Source organism: Microtus oregoni, unplaced genomic scaffold (assembly GCF_018167655.1).
Source record: "Microtus oregoni isolate MIOR12 unplaced genomic scaffold, Mior012 000027F_ref0000203, whole genome shotgun sequence".
In the NCBI taxonomy this organism is placed as follows: Eukaryota; Metazoa; Chordata; class Mammalia; order Rodentia; family Cricetidae; genus Microtus; species Microtus oregoni.
This window is the reverse complement of record NW_024543086.1, coordinates 2,782,418-2,803,512: the sequence shown is the minus strand read 5'-3', so window position 1 is coordinate 2,803,512 and position 21,095 is coordinate 2,782,418. Positions and strand designations below refer to the sequence as shown.

General features: G+C 47.1%; 1 protein-coding gene across 3 annotated transcripts in view; it reads right to left on the bottom strand.

The window, feature by feature from the left end:
- The window catches only part of Cyfip2 (cytoplasmic FMR1 interacting protein 2), a 121,805-nt gene that overhangs the window by 86,577 nt on the left and 14,133 nt on the right, over positions 1-21,095 (bottom strand). For all 3 annotated transcript variants that reach the window (XM_041675908.1, XM_041675910.1, XM_041675909.1), the window contains exons 2-6: positions 13,661-13,800; positions 11,757-11,846; positions 7,036-7,113; positions 5,173-5,274; positions 855-1,036 (exon numbers count right to left, since the gene is read on the bottom strand). In XM_041675908.1, the coding sequence (XP_041531842.1) occupies positions 855-1,036; positions 5,173-5,274; positions 7,036-7,113; positions 11,757-11,846; positions 13,661-13,777 (569 nt within the window). In that variant the 5' untranslated portion in view covers positions 13,778-13,800. The remainder of the gene's footprint in view (positions 1-854; positions 1,037-5,172; positions 5,275-7,035; positions 7,114-11,756; positions 11,847-13,660; positions 13,801-21,095) is intronic.

Below are 21,095 nucleotides of genomic sequence, written 5' to 3'. Positions count from 1 at the left end.
TTTCACATCTCACCCGGGAGAATTGTGAAATTCAATCTGCCATATTCTTTCTCTTGTTATCTTGAAACATGAGGAGGTGTGGCTCAGAGATAGGGTCGTCCTTTGCCAGTGATATGGACAACTCTTCCAGGAGATACGTACAGATGCTGTGTCCATCATCTGAGCCTCAACCAACTCTCAGGGATCTGTTGCTGTGCAGTGCTCCCTGTCTTTGACTGGCTGTATCTTAGTTTGAATGACCCCCTCCCAATTCCAGTCCTTGTCAACGATGACAAGGACCCCTAACTCAGCCATTGGCTCAGTTAGCCTCCACCACACTCAGTATCTGAGGGAGGGATCAGCAAGTTGGATTGATGGCAATCTTGGCTTGGATTTTTCAAACGTGGTTAGAAAGTGAGGAGTTCCTTCCTGAAAGGCTGGGGTTATACCATAGGCTAGCAGGAGGTCATAGCAGGGGCCTGCCTGACAAAGAAGCCCGCAGAGAGGCAGAGAAGTGGTGAAGAGATCTAGGCAACCGCCATGGCCGCTGGGGTAACTAGAGGAATGTCTGCTTGGGCTCTGTAGTTCTGGGACACAAGCTGTGGCTTTCTGTCTCTCACAGAAAGTGACAATGTGATTGCTTATGCTAATCTTCCTACCACAAGACAGGCACGCTGTTCCCCAGATGGGGAAGCAAGGACTGGATTCCATCTTGGGTGGTCAAGCCTGGCCAACATCAACTCTTCCGAAGCCATGGCTCAAAACCATCTTTTTCAAACCACCCTGGAATGGCAGCTGGGTTTCGGGACGGCAACTCTTACCAGGGAATAAGAAGGGTTGTGAGAAGGGTTCGGGGAGCAGGGAAGGTGCCTGACCTCTTGTAGGCAGAGTGGTCATTCTTGACGCTACACTTCATGTTCTTCAGCTCGTCCAAGACTGCGAACATGTTGATAAACTTGCCCAGGGTCAGCAGGTAGGCCTCCGAGACAAAGTCCTTCCTGCGCTCCGCATGGCACAGCCGCTTCACCTCGCTACAGAAGCGCTCGATGGCCTTGCGCTGGAGACAGAGAGGCAGTGGTGAGGATGGGGCAGGCAGGTGACGGGGAACCTCAGTGCACTCTAGGATAGGAGCAGTCAAGGCTGCCCTAGGGTCCCCATTAGAGTCAAGGTGGGGAAAGGAGGACACATCTGCCATGCCAGGCTGTCTTGTTCAGAGATGTCCCCATCTCCAAAGCTAACTTGAAAAGGTGCTGGGACCTGTCTGAAGTGACTTTATGTGGTGAATTATTCCAAAAACACATTTACCAGGAGGCATTGTGTACCCAGTGTGTGACACGCAGGGAGAGACAGAGGTTCATCCAACAAGCAACTGATAATTGAGCATCTACTGTATACCATAGAGCCATCCTAAGGGCTGAGTTTAAGCAGAAATCAAAATGAGAACAAAAACTGCTCCAAGGATCCTACACGTCAACTAAGTAATGGAAAACAAAATAAATTCTTTGCAGCGGAATACCCGATACAGAAGGAAATGAAGAAGGGATGGAGGTTGGGAAGGGCTCAAAAGAACTGTCCCTCTAGGGAGAAAGATCAAAATCTCCAAGAAGTAGCTTTTAGGGAAGTAATTTGAAAGAGAAGAAAGAGAGGAGTAAGTGAAGGAAGCATGAGCTGCCAGTGCAAAGGTCTTGAGGCATGTCGGGAGGGCAGAAGGAAGGACAGGGCTTGGCTCAAGCTGGACTGAGTGCAGGCAAGGAGCGAAGTCAACACTAGAGAGGCCAGGCCCTCTCAGAGGCTCTTCTGAGGGCAGGGCTTGGGGCTCCAGCAAGGTAGCATGGTGGCTGCAGAGGTGACAGCGGACTGTCGTTTCCTAAGTTGGAGTCACTAAGTGGCCCTCACTCCACTGACGGGAGTCTGCTTGTCCTGGTTTGCCTTCCAAGGCTGAAATAAACACCCTGACCAAAAGCAGCGTGGAGAAGAAAAGATCTACAGCCTACAGTCTACCCTGAAGGAAGTCAGGACAGGAACTCAAGACAAGAACCTAGAGGCAGGAACCAAAGCAGAGATACAGAGGGTCCAGAGCTTGGTCAGTGTGCTCTCTTATACAACCTAGGACCCTGCCAGCCCACAGTGATCTGGGCCCTCCCACACCAATCATTAATCAAGAAAATGCCCCCCCCCCGACTTGCCTACAGGGCAATCAGTAGAAGAAACTCAACAGTTGAGTTTCCTTCTTTCCATGTGACTCCAGCTTGTGTCAAGGTGACAGAAAACTAACTAGCACGCTACCTAAGAGAAAGACAAGAGTACACACACGCTCAGCTTTTGTTCCTAACAGACCCTCATCTATCCCCTAGTGGATGGATGAGTAAAATACGATGTTTGGATACAGTGACATGGTGTTCCACCATTAAAGAGAAACATAGATTCTGCCACCTGCTACAGTATAGAAACACCCCACGAGCTGCTAGGGGCCAGCCATGAAAAGTCATGTCCTGTATAATTTCATTGGTAGGAAAACGTCTAAAGAGCAAGGAAATCCGCAGAGATAAGAAGCAGTTCCGTAGTTGCCTGGGGCTGAAGGAGAGGGTGTTGGGGGTAGAACAGGATGATGGCTCAAGGGGTAAACACATTCTAGAACAGATTATATGATGAACACACAACTCTGTGAAGACACTAAAGCATGCTGGGCTGTTCACTCTACTTGCGTGAATCACTGGAGCAAATACTAAATCTCAAAAAAGTCTGTTACAGGGGCAGGAAAAGGAAACAAGAAGCTACTATAGTAATGGAGGGGTGGTGAGCGAGAGAGGAAATGGAAGAGGAAGAGGAAGGAAGGGAGAGGAGGAGGAAGAGAAGAACACTGGAAGGGAGGTGTGAAGAGAGGCAGGCGTATGTGCAGATATGAGCCTGCTCCCCTTACAGGACCTGCCGTGCCCTCCTGCCAGTCCCTCTCCCTCACAGGACAGACCAGGCCAGAGTCCAAGTCCAGTTGGGCTTTCCGCCATGGTGGAACTGTTTCCCACAGCCATGCTCACCATAATGGCGTGGTGATGGGATTTAGACTCACCATGGAACACCTGGGCGTGTCCATGAAGGATGTGTGTTTCCAGAAAGGTCTCACTGAACAAGGAAGACTTGCCCCGAATGTGTAAGTAGTGTGGTGTGACCCCATGGACTTGGGTCCCTCCTTCCTGACCAGGGCACAACCTGACCAGTGCCTAACGCGTCTTCCACCATGTTTTCACTGCCACCGTGAACTGTACCTTTTAACTGTGAGCCAAGTAAGTCTGGCCTTCCTTGAGGTTCCTGGAACTGCTTTATTAGGCATTTGACCCCAGCAGGGAAGAGAGGAACTAGCAGGGATGGCCACAGTGCTGCTGAGTGCTTGAAGCAAGCCTTGAGTTGCTGAGGAGTTTGGTTTTTAACTTATTGCTGTTTACACATGTGATCAATGGGCACAGTGCTGGGTACATGGCTGTAACCATTCTAGACCCTTCTGTCCATTCACACCCCTTGTTGGGAAGTTCTTCACTTCATATCCAGTTTCTGACAGCTCTTCTCTCTTGGACCTGCTTCCCAGAGACTTTAGGAAGTCAGGCCATCTATGATACGAACAACAGTTACAAAGCACTGTGTGCTGGCATGGCCCTGCTGGTACCTACAGATAGATCTCATTTACCCCTTCCACTATCCTGACAGGCCAGGCTTCACTTCCTGTGTGTGTGTGTGTGTGTGTGTGTGTGTGTGAGCTTCATTTTTGTATGTGCATGTGTGTCTCTGTGTATGTGTGTGTAGGCTTCATTTCTCGTTTGTGTGTGTGTGTGTAAGCTTCATTTTTGTGTGTGTGTGTGTCTCTGTGTATGTGTGTGTAGGCTTCATTTCTCATGTGTGTGTGAGTGTGTGTGTGTGTGTGTGTGTGTATTGTGTGCAGGCTTCATTTCCTCAGTGCTGGTATGGGTCACTGTGTGTGAGTATCTGTGTGTGTGTGAATGTGAGTCTGTATCTGTGTGTGTGAATTGTGTGTCTATGTGTGAGAGTGTGTATGAGTTTGAGTGTGTGTTTGTGTGTCTATGTGTGAGTATGCATGTGTCTATGTGTGAGTGCGTGTGTGTCTAAGTGTGAGTGTGTGTGTCTGTGTGTATGCGTGTGTGAAGTAATTCACACACAGTCAGACAACAGCAGAGCCAGGGTCTGACCTAGAACTGTTCCTTGCCCAGGCTGAGACACCTCCCCAGTGCAGTCACAGCTCTTGCCTGGATGCTGAGTACAGAGTGGATTCTAGCCAGAGTCAAGAGTCTACAAATGAAGCTCAGTCCCCCAAGTGGAACATTCCTTGCGTATGGCTTGTGCAGGCTACGTCGCCCACTGTGAGGTAAAGACTGGCTTTGAAGTGTCGGTCCTGCCACCCTCTCAGCTGCCACTGAGACCCCAGCAAGTAACAGGCTGCTCACACTTCCTGTGCTACCACCTAGACTTTTCTCGCCCCTGTTTGAACAACGGCTCTTTCAGAATGCCCGACTAGTCTCCGGCCATCCCCATACTCCTCTTCACAGCCTCTTCCCATCTCCACCTCCCAGCCATTTCCTACCCGGTGGCCAGACATCCTGAAACCTCAGGTCAGGACTCATCACCAAATCCAAACCTAAGCTCATCTCACTGAGTCCTGCTCCCTCCAGCCTCCCCTCGGAGCACTTCCTGTTCTCACCGGTCTTCAACCCACTCCCTTACTGTCCTCTATGTCTTGATCACAGCCATCCCCACCGGCCTGGGGCTCTGCCAGACCCTCTTCCTGGATCCCTTTCACCGTACCACCACACTCCTGCCTCTCTTGTGACCAGGTCATAGTTCCATGCGCTGTCCCTAAAGCGCCAACTATCTGTAGCGACTCCACAATCTACAACTGTTGGAAATCGTATTTCATGCATGGCCCTGACCGCGTCCTAAAAAACGACGGTGTATTTTTGAAGCTCCGTGCTCCAAGCATACCATACACATACTCACTAGGACACATCCTCCGTGGAGGTGGGGACACCTGCTGGCCTGGCTCACCCACGGGACTCTAGGTGGCTCTTAAAAATACTAGCCGGATGAGAAAAAAAATGACATGGCCCCGAAGTCTAGTATGTGGACAGTAGGGGTCTTTGTGAGTCTTCCGCTGTGGACCCCTCCCCCCCACACCCTGCCCCTGCTCACCTGGAAGTACATGAACTTCATGAGCTTGGTGACCTCTGGCTCCAGCACCTCCACGGTCTTCTCGTAGATCTCCACCCGGTTGGGCTGCTCATTGCACTTCACCTGTGAACGAGAGAGGCCAGGCCATCATCCAGGCTTCCAGCCGCTATCTCAGAACATGGCTAGCTGCTCACACACGGCACCTCGTGGTGGGTGATAACAGATATTGTCACCCTAGTGAGGGAGCTATAGAAGACTGACAGTCCCCAGAAGTGATCCCTGGAGATGGGCTGCTATACGAGCCAGCTGGCCCCAACACTGGGCCCTCCTCTGTTTCCGGCTGGTCTGCGCTCTTACAGTTAGTTATCCGCGTATCTACGGAGATCTGCAATGTCCTCTCCCCTCTCCTCATGCACAAAATGCTGAACATCTCTGCCCTTGGACAACAAGACGCTGAGCAGTTTCCCAGCCGCATCCAGGTTGATAACAGCTGACTGAAGCTGTACCGTCCAGAGACCCACTTCCCCCACCCAGTGTTTTTAGTCAGCGTATAATCATAGTACCGCATGGCGGATGCTCTTTGAGCACACACACCCCAAGCCTGACAAGATGGCTGGGCGTAGAGCGGGCGAGCACGCTATTTTCTTTCCCTTTAGACAGTGTCTCACTGCGAACCCGCACAGACCCGAAACTCAAGGTCTTCCTGACTCCTCCTATGTGTTGGGATTCCAGGTGAGTTCCACAGGCACTGGACAAGAACTAGCCTTCATGGTTATCAATGGCTCGGGAACTGACCGTGGGGTATTAAATGGGCAAGGGACACAGTCGTATACCACCACTACAGACATCAGAAGGACTAAGGGGGGGGGGTGTCTCTGGAGCAGCCATGGGAAGGTGGCCCCCACAGCTGGCAAGCAGAAAGGTTCAGTATGATTTGAGGCCTGTTTTATTTTTGTCTTTGCACTGCTGGGGAGAGAACCCAAGCCTTGGACCCCAAGACCTTGGATATGTTTATCAGTATTTGCCACTGAGTGACAACTCCAGTTTGGTCCCTTTTTCCAGGAAAGCCAAATTCTGAAGCTGGCCAGATGGTTCAGCAGAAAAACGCACTTCTTTTTGAGCCTGGATGGGGCCAGAACCAGTTCCTGTATGTTGTCCTCTGACAGCCACATGCATGCCATTGTGCATATATGCCCTCCCCCGAGAGAGTAAGTAAATGCAATAAAAATTTTTAAGAAAACCAGTTGTTTAAGAAAAACAAAATTAGGCTTAGAAAAAATATGAAACGTACAAAATTTGTAAATAGTTGTTTCTAAATATGAAGGTTAAAAGAGAGAATGGTACCTTCTGTTTACTTTATGTGTGTGGTTTACTGATTGTTACAATTAAATAAAGATATCAATGACAAATAAAATATCCATATTTTCCTTTTTTCCGTATTTTCAACAAGTCCAAGATAGTGTAAAAAGTGAGAAACAATATGGTTCTGTGGTAATGATATGGTTTTATAAAATATGTTCCTGCCAATAAGAAGACCCAGAGCAGTCTGAAGCAGAGTGTGTGCAGTGATCATGCTGTGGACGGACAGACAGACGTCGGTTTGGGTGGAGGAGTGAGGAGAGATTGTGTGCTACTTTAGACCCTTTGCAGTGGCCTGGGTGGAAGGCGGCAGATGCTGCTTGTGAAATAAAATATGTTGGGAAACTTTTCAAGACCCTGGGGCCTGGACCTTCTCAGTAGCATTATGGGGAGCTCTTTGGGTCAGCAGCCAAGATTTACCTCCTGTCACCCAGAAAACTCAGCCCTCTGGTTTAGGTTTGATTGGACTTGAGGGGCACTGATGCCCCCTGAAGGGCAAAAGCGGCATAGCAAGGATGGTCTCACCTGTGGGATGGCCCGGGAGCAGCTGCGCCAGGTGTACAGCATGACCGCATACTCGTGTCCCTCCTCTAGCATTTCATTCTGAAACGGCACGGCACTTTCATCAGGGAGGAATAACGCTAGGGCCCTCGGCTTCTCAAGGCTCTAGGGTGTGGTCTGTGGCTGGCAACAGCAGCATCAGCTGGGAGCTTGTTGACAAAGCAGGCTCTCAGGCTGGCTGAGCCTATGATTAAAAGCTATTTTCCACAGGGTGGTGATGCACACCTTTAATCCCAGCACTTGAGAGGCAGGCGGATCTCTGTGAGTATGAAGCCAGGCTGGTCTACAGAGCAAGTTCCGGGACAGCCAGGATTACACAGAGAAACCCTGTCTCGAAAAACAAAAAACAAAGAAGACCTATAACCCAGTGAAGCCCCCAGGTAACGCACATGCTCCTCCCATTTAAGACTGATCTGACATGAATTTCAATGAAAGCCGGACGAAAGGCCACATATTCTGTTTCCTTTAGATGAAATAGCTACAAGAGCCTTAAGTACAGACAGTGGTTGACGGGAACATGGGGAGAGAGGATCCAGGTGAGTTGCTAACAGTCTAGGGCACATGTACGGGTGATAGAATTCAAGGGCAGTGGCAGTAGTATATTGCGAATATGACTAAAATATTCACGTATATATTTGAAATGGCTTCCAGTTATATCAAGCATACCTCAAAAATATTAGGACAAAAAAATTAATACTATGCTTCCTTTCCTTATAAATGTTTGTATTGGGGGGGAAATGAATTTTAAAATTTAAAGCCCTTTATCATATTCACTTTATAAGACATTATTAGGGAAGAATACAATTTAATTTGGAGTTTGTTACTGAGTGTGATTCTATTCAAAAGCAATGGTTTCAATTCTTAATTTAGAACACCAGTCAGTAACATGCTGTCCCCAAGTTCAGAAACAATGAAGCCCAACTGTGGGCCTCCTGCTTTCTCTTCTGCTTGGGAACACGTGTCTAAAAGAGGAACTGACAGTAACGTAGAGAACACGTGGCCTCCAAAAGCCCACAGTAGGCACAATTTCATTGGGTGAACAGAGGTTATAGTAAGTATCTTCAGGTCTCAGGCTGTGTGTGTGTGTGTGTGTGTGTGTGTGTGTGTGTGTGTGTGCCTGAAGCAAGATGTGCACTCTGCCCTCTGGACAGTTCAGCTAAGGTTGTTATGTAACAAGTCTAGAATACAGAGCTCAAGATGTGCACTCTGCCCTCTGGACAGTTCAGCTAAGGTTGTTATGTAACAAGTCTAGAATACAGAGCTCAAGATGTGCACTCTGCCCTCTGGACAGTTCAGCTAAGGTTGTTATGTAACAAGTCCAGAATACAGAGCTCAAGATGTGCACTCTGCCCTCTGGACAGTTCAGCTAAGGTTGTTATGTAACAAGTCTAGAATACAGAGCTCAAGATGTGCACTCTGCCCTCTGGACAGTTCAGCTAAGGTTGTTATGTAACAAGTCTAGAATACAGAGCTCAAGATGTGCACTCTGCCCTCTGGACAGTTCAGCTAAGGTTGTTATGTAACAAGTCTAGAATACAGAGCTCAAGATGTGCACTCTGCCCTCTGGACAGTTCAGCTAAGGTTGTTATGTAACAAGTCTAGAATACAGAGCTCAAGATGTGCACTCTGCCCTCTGGACAGTTCAGCTAAGGTTGTTATGTAACAAGTCTAGAATACAGAGCTCAAGATGTGCACTCTGCCCTCTGGACAGTTCAGCTAAGGTTGTTATGTAACAAGTCTAGAATACAGAGCTCAAGATGTGCACTCTGCCCTCTGGACAGTTCAGCTAAGGTTGTTATGTAACAAGTCTAGAATACAGAGCTCAAGATGTGCACTCTGCCCTCTGGACAGTTCAGCTAAGGTTGTTATGTAACAAGTCTAGAATACAGAGCTCAAGATGGCATGGTGGCAAGAGCCCTGAATGGGGCCTTGAGAACCTAAAGTTTTTGGTTATAGGGCCATCTTTCATGTATGTATAAAATATATGTGTGTATATATAAATAAATATATAATACATCTATTTATTTTAGAGATATGTATCCCAGGTTACCCTTTCTAGGTAGCTGAGGATGACCTTGGACTTCTGATCCTCCTGTCTCTACTTTTCAAGGGCTAGGTTTCCAGATATTCACCACTACACCCCATTTATGTGGTGTTGGGGATCAAATTTAGGGCTTCGTAAATTCTACGCACTCTATCAACTAAACCAATTATGTAATTTCTCACAGCTGCATCAGAAAACAAATATAGTCATTGTTTAGCGCCATCCTGTCCCAGACTTGCCTCTCTGAGCCTGTGACCTGGTATTTCTGGGACACCTTGGTCTGCAGGGTTCCAGTTCCCTCTGCCCCAAAGACTCCTTCTACCAGGCGGAGTTGATTTCCAGTTTCTCTCATGAACCTGCTCATTACAGCTCCTGCCTAAGGCCACTACCCACTTCTCAGCCTTTCGTGCCTCTGGCGGCAATCATTTTCAGAAGCTCATCCAGAGTACCTGTTCCACTCGCATTCCACGAGCAGTTCACAGGTAAAGCATGGCTGAAGCGGAGTTCTGCTCCCCTCTCTCCCACAGTTGAAAACTGCCCACTGCTGTTGATTTAGTTTGTTCGCCTGTGATAGGGTCTCCAGTCCAAGCTAGCTTCAAGCTCCCCATGGAGCTGAGAAAGTGATCTTTAGCTTTTGATTCTCCTGCCTCCACCTCCCCACGGCTGGATCACAAGCATTTACCACACTAGGCCTGGTTTATTTGGTGCTGGATATCAAGCCAAGGCTTTGTGTGTTCTAGGCGGCTGCTGACACAGCTGAAACTGACCCACATCTCCAGCCTCTGGTCTGCACTTTCATTAAATGGATGAAAGCCCTCTGTTACAGGCTCAGCTGTGCCGCTCCTACTCCCCACACACCATCTCAAAGTTCCAGTCCTAACCCTGTACTTGAGACTGTGACTATTTCTAGTCGGTCCTTTTGAAAGGTGATGAAGCTCAGAGGATATCACGAGAGCAGACCCTCACACTCAATCTGACTGTCATCCTTATAAAGGGGGGGGGGCTGGCTTAGGTACACACTGAGACATCAGACACGCAGGAGTTCGTATGGAAAGAGCCAGGGTAGCCAAAGAGACAGCAGGAGAAATCACTCCTGCTGATCCTGGTCCAGGAGTACCACCCTCGAGGGCTGTGGGAGGGAAACACTTATTGTTTAAGCCACCTGGTCACAGTATTTTGCTATGGGAGCCTAGGTAGTAAATATGATCTCCAAGTATAGACTCCTTACCTTATTTTACATAAATACTACACACACACACACACACACACACACACACACACACACACACATTGGGCAGTCACTGAGAATTCTGTCTTTGCTTGTGTTGATGTTCACCTGATGTCCCCTCCCCATCTCATCTCTGACTGCTACAGTCCTATGGGACATAGAGAGGACCACAGAAAGAGATCAGGACTATCTCCAGGTTCATGCTAGGACTTCTAGTTGTAGGACCATGAACAACTTGCTTATTAACTTCTTCAGACCTCAGTCTTCTTGTCTCTACAATAGGTATAATGAGCCCTTTGCAAGCCCCGGGGTGATTATGGGGTTCTGATGGTCTCACACAGCAGACTGCCCAGCCTACATTTCAAAGAGCAGTGTGCACACACACCCCATAATTACCCTCTTAGAAGGCTATACTCAAAAGTGGCTTCCTCCAGGAAGCTTCCTCCCGCCTCCTCAAGGCCCCTTCAAAAACTGAACTCCATGACGCTGAACGTTATACATTTTTATGTGCCTGCAAAGAATTGTCCAAAGCACCAGGCTTGGTCACCAGAGAATCCCAAGTTTAGAACTACCACCCCATCAGCTGTGAAATCCTCAGTCAACTTCTTAACAGTTGAGAGAGAGGCTTCAATGTTGGCCAGCTGAAGTACTGGGGCTTCCAATCACCTCCCTCACAGAGTTTGCGTGAGGATTACATGAGGTGATGACCCTGAAATAGCTGCACAGAGAACAGGTTTGGTTGGCTTGTTTCTTCCCCATTTGACTTATTCAGAAATGAGACTGCCTCATGCTAATTCTTCAATCAGCTCACAGCGGTGAATGAGTGCATTGTCCCACACACTGAGAAGGGTCCAGAGAAGTACAAGCAGGGGCCCTTGGATGAGGAATCTAGAACCTGAAAACTTCACTCTAGATAAAACGGGAGAGAAGAATTGGCTCTCTTAGGATCAGACCCTAAGAAGGAAAACAAATGGCCCCATTTATGAATGATCTAGGCCAGCAACTTCCTTGAATCAACAAATGGCACTTTCCAAAGCCATGTCACTTGTCACTTTTATGAGGAACTTTTTTCTCTGTCGAGAGAACACACAACACCCCCTTTCCCGCCAGTACTCTGTAAGGATAAGATGAAAGTAGAACCTAATCCCATGTGTACATAAAAAGCCCTGGGCTCCAGGAAGTGAACAGTGGGGTGTGGACGGGCTTATAGTGAACAAGATGAGCAAGACATGGAGTTTGCTCCAAGGCACAGAGAGGAGATGGGGCCGGGTTCCAGAATGGACTTCCATAGCCCAGCTGACTAAGGCAGAGCAGAGCTGGGTAGCTGAGCACAGGCCTGGTGTGGGAGGCAGCCCATGGTTCCTCCTGCGTCAGTAGGGCGTGCATCTGCACATGTAGGTCACAGAGACTTACCATGCTGGAGTGGACCGTTGCCTGCTCAATGTACCTTGCAATGCCCGTGACAAACGCATTCCTGTCCTCGAAGTTCGTGTCAAAGTTAGCCTGTGGAGGGAGAGGACAGGAGGGGGTATTTGGTTACTGGAAAAACACATCTAAGCTGGCTGGATGTCTAGGGAGTGAACAGCCGCCAACAAAAGCCACAGGCTTTCTGTGGAAATCTACTGCCCCACGGCTTTCGAATATTACCCATTACGGCCTCCAAACAGCTGAGGACAGATGCACAGCACCTGCTTCTCACAGGTGACGGGTTTTGCTCAACCAAGCCCCAGAAGTACATGTTTGATTCCGAATTGACACTTTCTAATTCCAGTTAGTAGGGATCCGCGAATAAACTCTGCCAACTTATTCATGTGATTAGTGCGCTACAATTAATCTGTTTTATATGCTTGTCAGGATGGATAAAAGTTCAAGCACAAGGAAGTCATACTTCCCAGCTAACTGTGCAAGTCCAAACAGTTGCTAAAAGTCAAAGGTGCATAGCTCTGATCCAGCCACTCAGACGCACATGCCGGAGGGTGCCCAGGTGTGGAGGTAGAGGTCAGGCCACCACCGCAGCTTTTACAATTAAACAGCCCCCTGGAAATGATGAAAATAGCCAGCAAAAGCTGGAGAAGATGACAGTCTCAGTACAATGGGCTGGAAGGACCATGAGCTGCTTAAACATAGGGCGGCATTACTGTATCACTGATGTCCAACAATATCCACTCAAGTTTTTGCTGTTGTGAGTTTTGAGACAGCGGTTCTCTTTGTAGCCCAGGCTAGACTCAGACTCACAGAAATACTCTTCCCTCAGTCTCTGGGATGCTGGCATTACATCTGTGAGCCATCCTACCTGTCTCCACAAGAAATGTTAAGGAAAAGACAGTGAGTGTGTGTGTGTGTGTGTGTGTGTATAAAATGAATATATAATGAATTCCTGTTTTAGTAAAAAGAGGACTATATACACCAAATACATTTAATAAAACAAAATGTCTATGTAAACAGAGAAGGGTATATCAGTATAAGAAATTCATTTCTATGCTATGCTTTTCCATTTTGTTAATAATAAAAATGTCTCTCTATAAAACTAAAACCAAAAGATACTTGTATAATTAAAATTCTAATCTGCATTAAAAGCTACCAATAAGTCAGATTTAGGAACTGAATCTTCAAGTACGTGAAGATTCATTTAATTACTGAGTGAAATGAAAAAATATAATTATACTTAGTCATCATTCAGCATCTAAGACTTAGCAAAAAGGTCTAACACAGCCCCAGTTTTCAAATTAACACATTCTTTCTTAACATGGCATTCAGCCTGGCGCACCCAGACGAGGGGCTTTGGCCAGGCTGCCTCCACCTGCATGAATGCCCTCCTGGCTAGGCCTGCCAGCGTCATGGCTGTGTGTAATGCAATGGAGGTTTATCACAAGATCTCATTTAGGGCCAAAGCAAATAACTGTGACCCACTTCCCTGAGCCACTGGCCGCTGTGTGGACTTGCGTGAGCTCTTGTCATCCACACTCAGGAAAAGTAATTACCCAGGCAGGCTCCAGAGGCTTCTAAACTGTGATATTTAATTCATGAGATCAGGGATGCCATACGCTGGGTGGTGCATCAACAGGAGCAGCCCAGAAGGAATTTAGGATCAGAGCAGACGAACAAATGCTCCCTAGGGGAGGGACATGGTCCTGACACACATTTATTAGTTAATCCATTCCCTCCACTGGGCTTCTAGAGTGCACAGGGACTCCATCAGCTCCCGACCTTTCACCTTCCAGATGCACCTCCTCTTCCCTGTACTTCAGGGCAGGTCAGTCCCCTTACAGGACCCCCAGAATCCGGGTCTCTCCACTGCACGTCACCATTTCCATTACCTGGTACATGATGGAGGAAGGCGGGGGCTCGATGCATGGCTGCTGGTCTGGGAGGGGCAGTTCCTCCAGCAGGTCCACGTTGGACAGGGCATCTTCCAAAGTGACGTGGGTGGTCATGGCTGCGGTTTCTGTCTTCCACGCTGATGGAGAGGAGAAAAGAACAAGGGAGAATTTCAGGTCCCCCAACTATTTCCTTTGGCCTCACTTCATCCAAACCCCTTCTGGAGGGTGACGAGGGTTAGGAGTCACTGAGGCCGCTCTCAAATGCCAGTGCTTCACAGATGTCTTCTACCTACATCTTTAAAATCTGAGGATCAGGGCTGGTGCGATGGCTCAGCGGGTAAAAGCACTTGAGTCTAAGTCGGACGACCTGGGTTCGATCCCTGGGACCCACATATAGTGAAAGGAGAGGACAGGTTCCCACAAGTTGTCCCCTGATCTCCACACACGCACCATGGCATGAACTGCCACACCCCCACATTGTATACACACACACACAAATAATAAAATAAATAATAAATGTCGAGGATATCTTGGCTGAACCTCACCACAACTGTTGTCTACCAGCACGGAAAGCTGGATTCTGCCAACACGGGAGCAGCCAGAAAGCACAGCTCTGAGAAGTGATGTGACATTCACGTGATCAAGTAAGCAAGGGTGAAGGACCTGAATTGATGCTGGGCATGGGGACACGGGCCTCCTTCTCTTCACAAGGATACTTATCAGTTCCTTTCTTGGCACAGGACAAATATCCATGACCGAAAAGCCAGGACAAAGGGCAACCAAGGAGACCTACACCTAGGTTTTTGAGGCTAGTTAAGCAGGAACCGCACAGTGGGTAACTTCTGTAAACCAGCCTTGTGTGAAGCAATGGAGAAGCTGCCATGTGTTCCTTGGTCTGGGGACATTTTATGAACCATACCAAAGCCATCAGCCCTTAATAGGTATTTCTGTGTCTTGGAAGCAGGTAGAATGCGGCTGGTTGGAGGGTAACTCTGCCAGGCAGTGAGGCAGAAAGGACTGAGCAGGGCAGTTAACCAGCTCAAGCTAGTTGCTATTTTTAGAACACAGCACTGTGCAAGCAGAAGATTCATTTTTAAAAACAAACAAACAAACAAATTATACGTGAAAACGGATTAAAAGCTTACACTGCATGATTTAGTGTATAAACTGGGTTCCCACCAGTAGCCTCTAAAAATGATACATTAGATCAGGTGCGGTGACATATGCACACAGTCCCAGCACTCGGGAGACCAAGGCAGGAGAATCGTGAATCTGAGGCTAGTTTGGGTTATATAGCTGAAAGCCTGCCTGGTTACACAGTGAGGCTGATCTGAAACCGCATCCCCCCAGTGATACAGCACCAACACCAAGATTTACTACAGCGCCAACAGTGCAGATGAGAGCCCCCAAATTCACCCCTTTGAAAACCTATAAACCCACAGAAACATATTCATAGCTACAGAGCGATCCAGACAGAAATGGTAATTACTTAGAACTAAAGGGAAGGGATAAAAGTCTTAAATACATGTAATTGAAGGTAAGAAAAGTGGAACATGGGTCTAGAGAGATCGCTCAGTGGACCAGCGGGCTGCTCTTTCAGAAGACCCAAGCTCTGTTCCTAGCATCCAAGTTGGGTGGCTCATATCCACCTGCAACTCCAGCTCCGGGAAATCTGGGGCCCTCTTCTGCACACATACAAATAAAAACATAACACATTTTCAAGGAAAGAAAAGTGGAACTCAATTAGCCCAATGTAGCACTGAAACACTTAAAGAGATCAAAAGCGCAAACCCAAAGAAATGGAGCTAGAGGAGTCCGTAATTACAAAGACAAATAATAATAATAAAAATAAAAAAAACCCAGTAGAGGTCAACAACAACAACAAAACCTAAGATGAGTCCTATAGGATCATTAGTGATAATCCAGCCAGATCTTTACTACACAAATAGGAAGAAGACACAGAGAAGGGCCACTGTGCTAGCTAGCCCCATAGCAGGGAAATATGGTTTAGACAAGGGCTGGATTCTCTCAGTGTCAGGGACTGTGCCCTGTGTTAGAAAAACAGCGTCTGTTGGCAGGCCACATGGGGACCTTTGATATGTAAATGTGGTCTGGGGGCTGCAAAGAGCTGGAGTGCATGGCTGCAAAAAGTTGGAGCTCATAACCAAGGCCACACTGCCAATTAATACCTCTCTCAGGCCCAAGGTCGGGAGGGCAGATGGAGGCTGGGCGGCTGGAGATCAGCTGACTAGAATTCACACTCCACTGAGTTCTCACACACACCTTCTGGGCATGTGCCCTGCCAATGGCACAGCCAGCCTTTGGAACTCAGCGGTGACCTACCCCTCTGCCTCTCTTCTCATCCCGACTCAGAATTCTAAGTATGATACTCAGGTCTACAGTAGCACGACTGTCAAGCTACACAGAGCCTCTTTTCTTCCTTGTGTTACTCTTTTTCATTTATATTTTAAAAATCATGTGTATGCACGTGTGCCTGTGTGTGGGTATGTGCACACGTGTGCAGGTACTGGTGGAGCCCAAGAGAGATCATCAGATCCCCTGAAGCAGTTTAGAGGCAACTGTGAGTCTCTAAGTGTGGGTGCTGGGAATCGAACTTGGGTCCTTTGCAAAAGCAGTATATGCTCTTGACTTCTAAGTCATCTCTCCAGCCTTTCTTACATTTCTATTAAGTCCACTTGAGGGTATATGATCTACAATTAATTACAAAGCCCAATATGTCATTATGTCAAATAATAATCATCAGTCTTTCTTGATACCAGACATTGCAAGGGTTCGCCTGTTTGCACAGCCTATCAGTCATGCACCATGGGATTCTGCTTCCTAGACAAGAGCACTCAGGGTTTAGAACACGGCGTTGGTGGGTTTTGGCTCTACCTGTACCGAGAATCACATGAACAGCTTTATCAATACCAGCCTGGGATCCACTCCTAATACAAGGAAGATGCCATTTAAAAGCTTACTGTTTCATTTGCAGTAAGAAACCCATACTGCCATTACTGATCAAACTCTTATGACCACCATGCCACTGGCCAGCTTATAGAGAAGCTGGCCCTTGGTCACACTGTTGGTTGGGGTATAAAATATGCAATTGCAACAGACTGAAAAACGCAAACATCTATGACCGCAGGGCTGCTGGAGCCCTCCACAGTGAGGACAGAGCAGCAGCAAGCCCTAGGATGCATGTGTGTGGACCATGTGGTCCCATTTATCCGAGAGGAAGATGCATATACAGACACAAAGACTCAAGGATGCGCTATACAAAGGCTGTTGAGCTTTGAGGAAGGAGAAAGAAGCTTAAGGCCTATGAAGGAAACAGTCTAGCAATCCTGAATATACCTGGTTTTCCAGGTTTTACATGATTGTAAAATAAGCTTTAAACTTAAAATGCAAACCCCTAAAAAAGGAATAAATGGAAGGAAATGAATGTATATGTGAACAAATTATTGGTAGAGCCACACAGAAAGGAATTGTTCCAAGTGATTCTGTGACGTGTGTGTGTGTGTGTGTGTGTGTGTGTGTGTGTGTGTGTGCGCGTGCGCACGCAGATGTTTATGAAGGCCTAAGGGGGATGTAGAATCTCCGACTTCCTTACTTTTTCTACACTGCCTTGAGACAGGATCTCTCACTGAACCAGGGGCTAGACTGATAGCCAATAAACCTCAGAGATTCTCCTGTTTCCGCCTCCCACAGCACTGGGGTTATAGAAATGCATGACCATGCCTGGCTTTTTACATGGTCCTTGTGTAGCAAGTGCTCCTACCCACGGAGCCATCTCTCCAGCCTCTCATTCAATAATCCGATGGTAGATTCTGGGGAGGGGGGGACACACCCTGAGAATGACAAAAGTAAGGGATGGTGGTGCTGGCCTTTAGTCCCAGCGTTACAGAGGCAGAGATTATCTCTGAGTTTGAGGCCAGCCTGGTCTACAGAGTGAGTTCCAGGACAGCCAGGGATACACAGACAAACCCTTTCTTAAAACAACAAAAACAAAAAACAACCTCGCTTTATTTTCAATACCATACAGATACATTACTGTGACATGTTTGGATGTGTTAGGAGGAAATGAGTGATTATGAGATGTGTTCCTCTTGTTGTTGAGACGAAGGTGTCCTTGATATGACTGAAAATACTTTATTTACAACTGTAGAGAGTCATTAAAAACTAAATACCACAGGAAACAATACTGAATGGTGATTTGAAAGAAAATGGCCCCGAAAGGGAATGGCACTATTAGGAGGTGTGGCCTGCTGGAGTAGGTGTGGTCTTGTTGGAGGAAATATGTCATGGTGGGATGGGTTCTGAAGCCTCCTTTGGTCAAGTTTCCCTCAGTGTGACACTGACCACTTCCTGATGGAGGAGGGTCTATGTGTTACTTTCATTGGTTAATAAAGAAACTGCCTTGGCCCTGATAGGACAGAAAATTAGGTAGGCGGAGTAGACAGAACAGAATGCTGGGAGAAAGAGGCAGAGTAAAGCAGTCGCCATAGCTCTCCTCTCCAAGATGGATGCAGGTTAAGATCTTACCGGTGAGCCATCACCTCGTGGTGCTACACAGATTATTAGATATGGGTTAATCAAGATGTGAGAGTTAGCCAGTAAGAGGCTAGAGTTAATGGGCCAAGCAGTATTTAAAAGAATACAGTTTCCATGTAGTTATTTCAGGTAAAGCTAGCTGGGCGGTGGGCCTGCCGCTCCACACTACAAATTCCTGCTGCCTGCAAGATGTAGGACTGTAAGTTACTGCTCCAGCGCCATCTCTGCCTGCTCGCCACCATGTCCCACCATGCTGATAACGGACTAAACCTCTGAACTGTAAGCGAGCCACCCCAATTAAATACTTTCCTTTACTAAGAGTGATCGTGGTGTCTCTTCACAGCAATAGAAACCCTAAGACATGGTGGCTAGCTTTGACTGTGGGTTTGATACAACATGGAATCACCTGGGAGCAGAGCCTCAACGAGGGATGGTCTCCATGGGCTTGGCCTGTAGGCATGTTTAGAGGGGGTTGTCTTAACTGGGTTGACTGATGGGGGAGGACCGAGCTGTGGGCAGCACCGTTCCTTAGGCAGGGCGTCTCCTAAGTGAAATAACGGGGTAGGTATGCATGCATTTCTTTATGCCTCTGAGTGTGCAGTGTGACAGCTGTCTTGAGGTCCTGCTGCTGTGTTGCCTCTGCCAAGATGACTGCGGCCTGGGGTTGTGAGCTAACATAAACCCTTTCTCCTTGGGTTGCTCTCTGTCCAGGTGTTTTATCACAATAATAGAAATGAGACCAGCACAAACATAGATAACCAGATGTGTACACATGCACATATGTGTTTATATTTATAGTTAAAATTAAAACACATAACAAGGTCCTCACTGACACAAATACACATTTATAAAGACACAAATGATATTTATACATACAGATGTTTGTATATACACCCGTGTTTCTGCCCACTGAAAAGACTTAGAAACAAATCCCAGCCCACGAGCAACAGGCACCTTCAGTGCTCAGACGCCAGTCTGACTTCCTACCAAGGAATTAGGACTCACGTGAGCCCAGGCCTGGGGTAGAAAATGACTGGCAAGGTTAACAACTTTCTCGGCATAGCAAGGACTCTGTCTAAGATACCGGGACTGTGTGTGTAACAGATCTAGAGGAGACCCCGAATCAAGCTCCTGCTCCCCCAGGATGGAGCATGTGTGTGCTCATCAGGGAAGCTACAGTGGACCAGCACAAGAGTAAACGCCTTTGCCTCAGTGAGATCATAGATTTACCAAATAAAAACCTGGCTCTCATTACTTGGACGGTGCCTGTGATCCCGTTTTTATGCTGAAAATGGGAAAAACGCGAAGAGGCAACTTGCCTTTCCTAAACAAAACAGACTGCTGGCTGGGAAAACCAAGTCAAAAGAAAAGATACATAATTTGTTTTCCTTTCTCAGAGACAATGCCAATGGGAACGCCTCCGCTTTCAAACAGCTAACGAGTAAGTGGCTCCACTCACTGCTCATCAAGACGGCCAGCATCACTAAACGAAAGCAGCCAGGTCAACCACGCACCTCCTGATGGACACAGACACCATCACCTGGGAAGAATGCTAGGCCCAAAAGGAACAGCAGAATCGCTTCAAGCTTTTGACTCACAGGGCATGCAGAGGGCAGAAAAACACACTATAAGAAGGGCGATGGTGGCGCACGCCTTTAATCCCAGCGCTCGGGAGGCAGAGACAGGCGGATCTCTGTGAGTTCGAGGCCAGCCTGGTCTACAAGAGCTAGTTCCAGGACAGGAACCAAAAGCAACAGAGAAACCCTGTCTCAAATAATAAAAAATAAAAATAAATAAAAAAACACATTATAATAGCACAGGTAAGTCAATACGGAGGATGACTCAATGTCTTCAACAAATAAGGTAAAAAGGGTAAAAAGAAAAATAAGTGCAGGAAGGGGGCAGCTATGAGATTTTGTACTCTGACGCAGTGTGTGTTTGAATCCTGGTTGGATTCCATTCCAAACACACCACCCTGAAAACAAAACTGTAATACTCAGCGAGAGAGAAGCAAAAATAAAAATCAAAAAAATAAAAAAGCTGGTAAATGAATCCTGACTACAAGTTTGATACTATCGAAAGACTGCTTTTTTTTTTAGTTGTAATGTAGTACGTTTTAAAACACAAGTATGTTTTAAAAGTGTTTTCTAGAAATATCTACTAAAATAGGAACAAGGTGATACAGGGATTGACTTCCTAATAAGATGGAGAAGAATGAAACAAAATCCTGGGTAAGTAAGAGGGCTGGGTAGGTAAAGGAGCTTACAGCCAAACCTGAGGATCTGAGTTTGCTCCCTGAGTCATGTAATTTGTCTTTTAACCTTAAATATAGTTTAAACACTCAGCCAGGAGTAAGAACCGCTGGCCCTCCGTGACGCTGGTGTGGGCTTTCTCCTGTTTTCCCTCTCCTGTTGTATGTCTGTCTGGAACCTTTTGCAAAGGCCTCTCGCTCAGTGTGGCGGGCTCCCAGTTCACACTGGAACCCCCTCTCCCTTCTGCTCTGACCTCCATCCTCATCTACCATGCTCCTTCCTCTCACCTTTCTCCCAAAACCTGGGATTCTTCAGGACTTCATGAGCTTCAGAAAACATTCATTTACTAGAATAATTGTTAAAGCGTTTTCCTTCAAAATAGAAGCACCCCAAGGTCTCCTCGAACTAAACCAGTATGTGCCTAATAAAGCCAACAAATTAAGAGTCTTTGTTTACATAACACGGCCTTTCTTTTCTCCTTGGAAATACAGTTTCAGCAATGGCTCTGCCTTTGTAGATCATCCGTTGCCTAAGGGAGGTGGAAATCAGACATGTTTAGCTCAAGTGCTGGAAATCAGTGCCAAAGCCACATCAATAAGAAAGGAGGACGTTCTAGGAACTTGAAC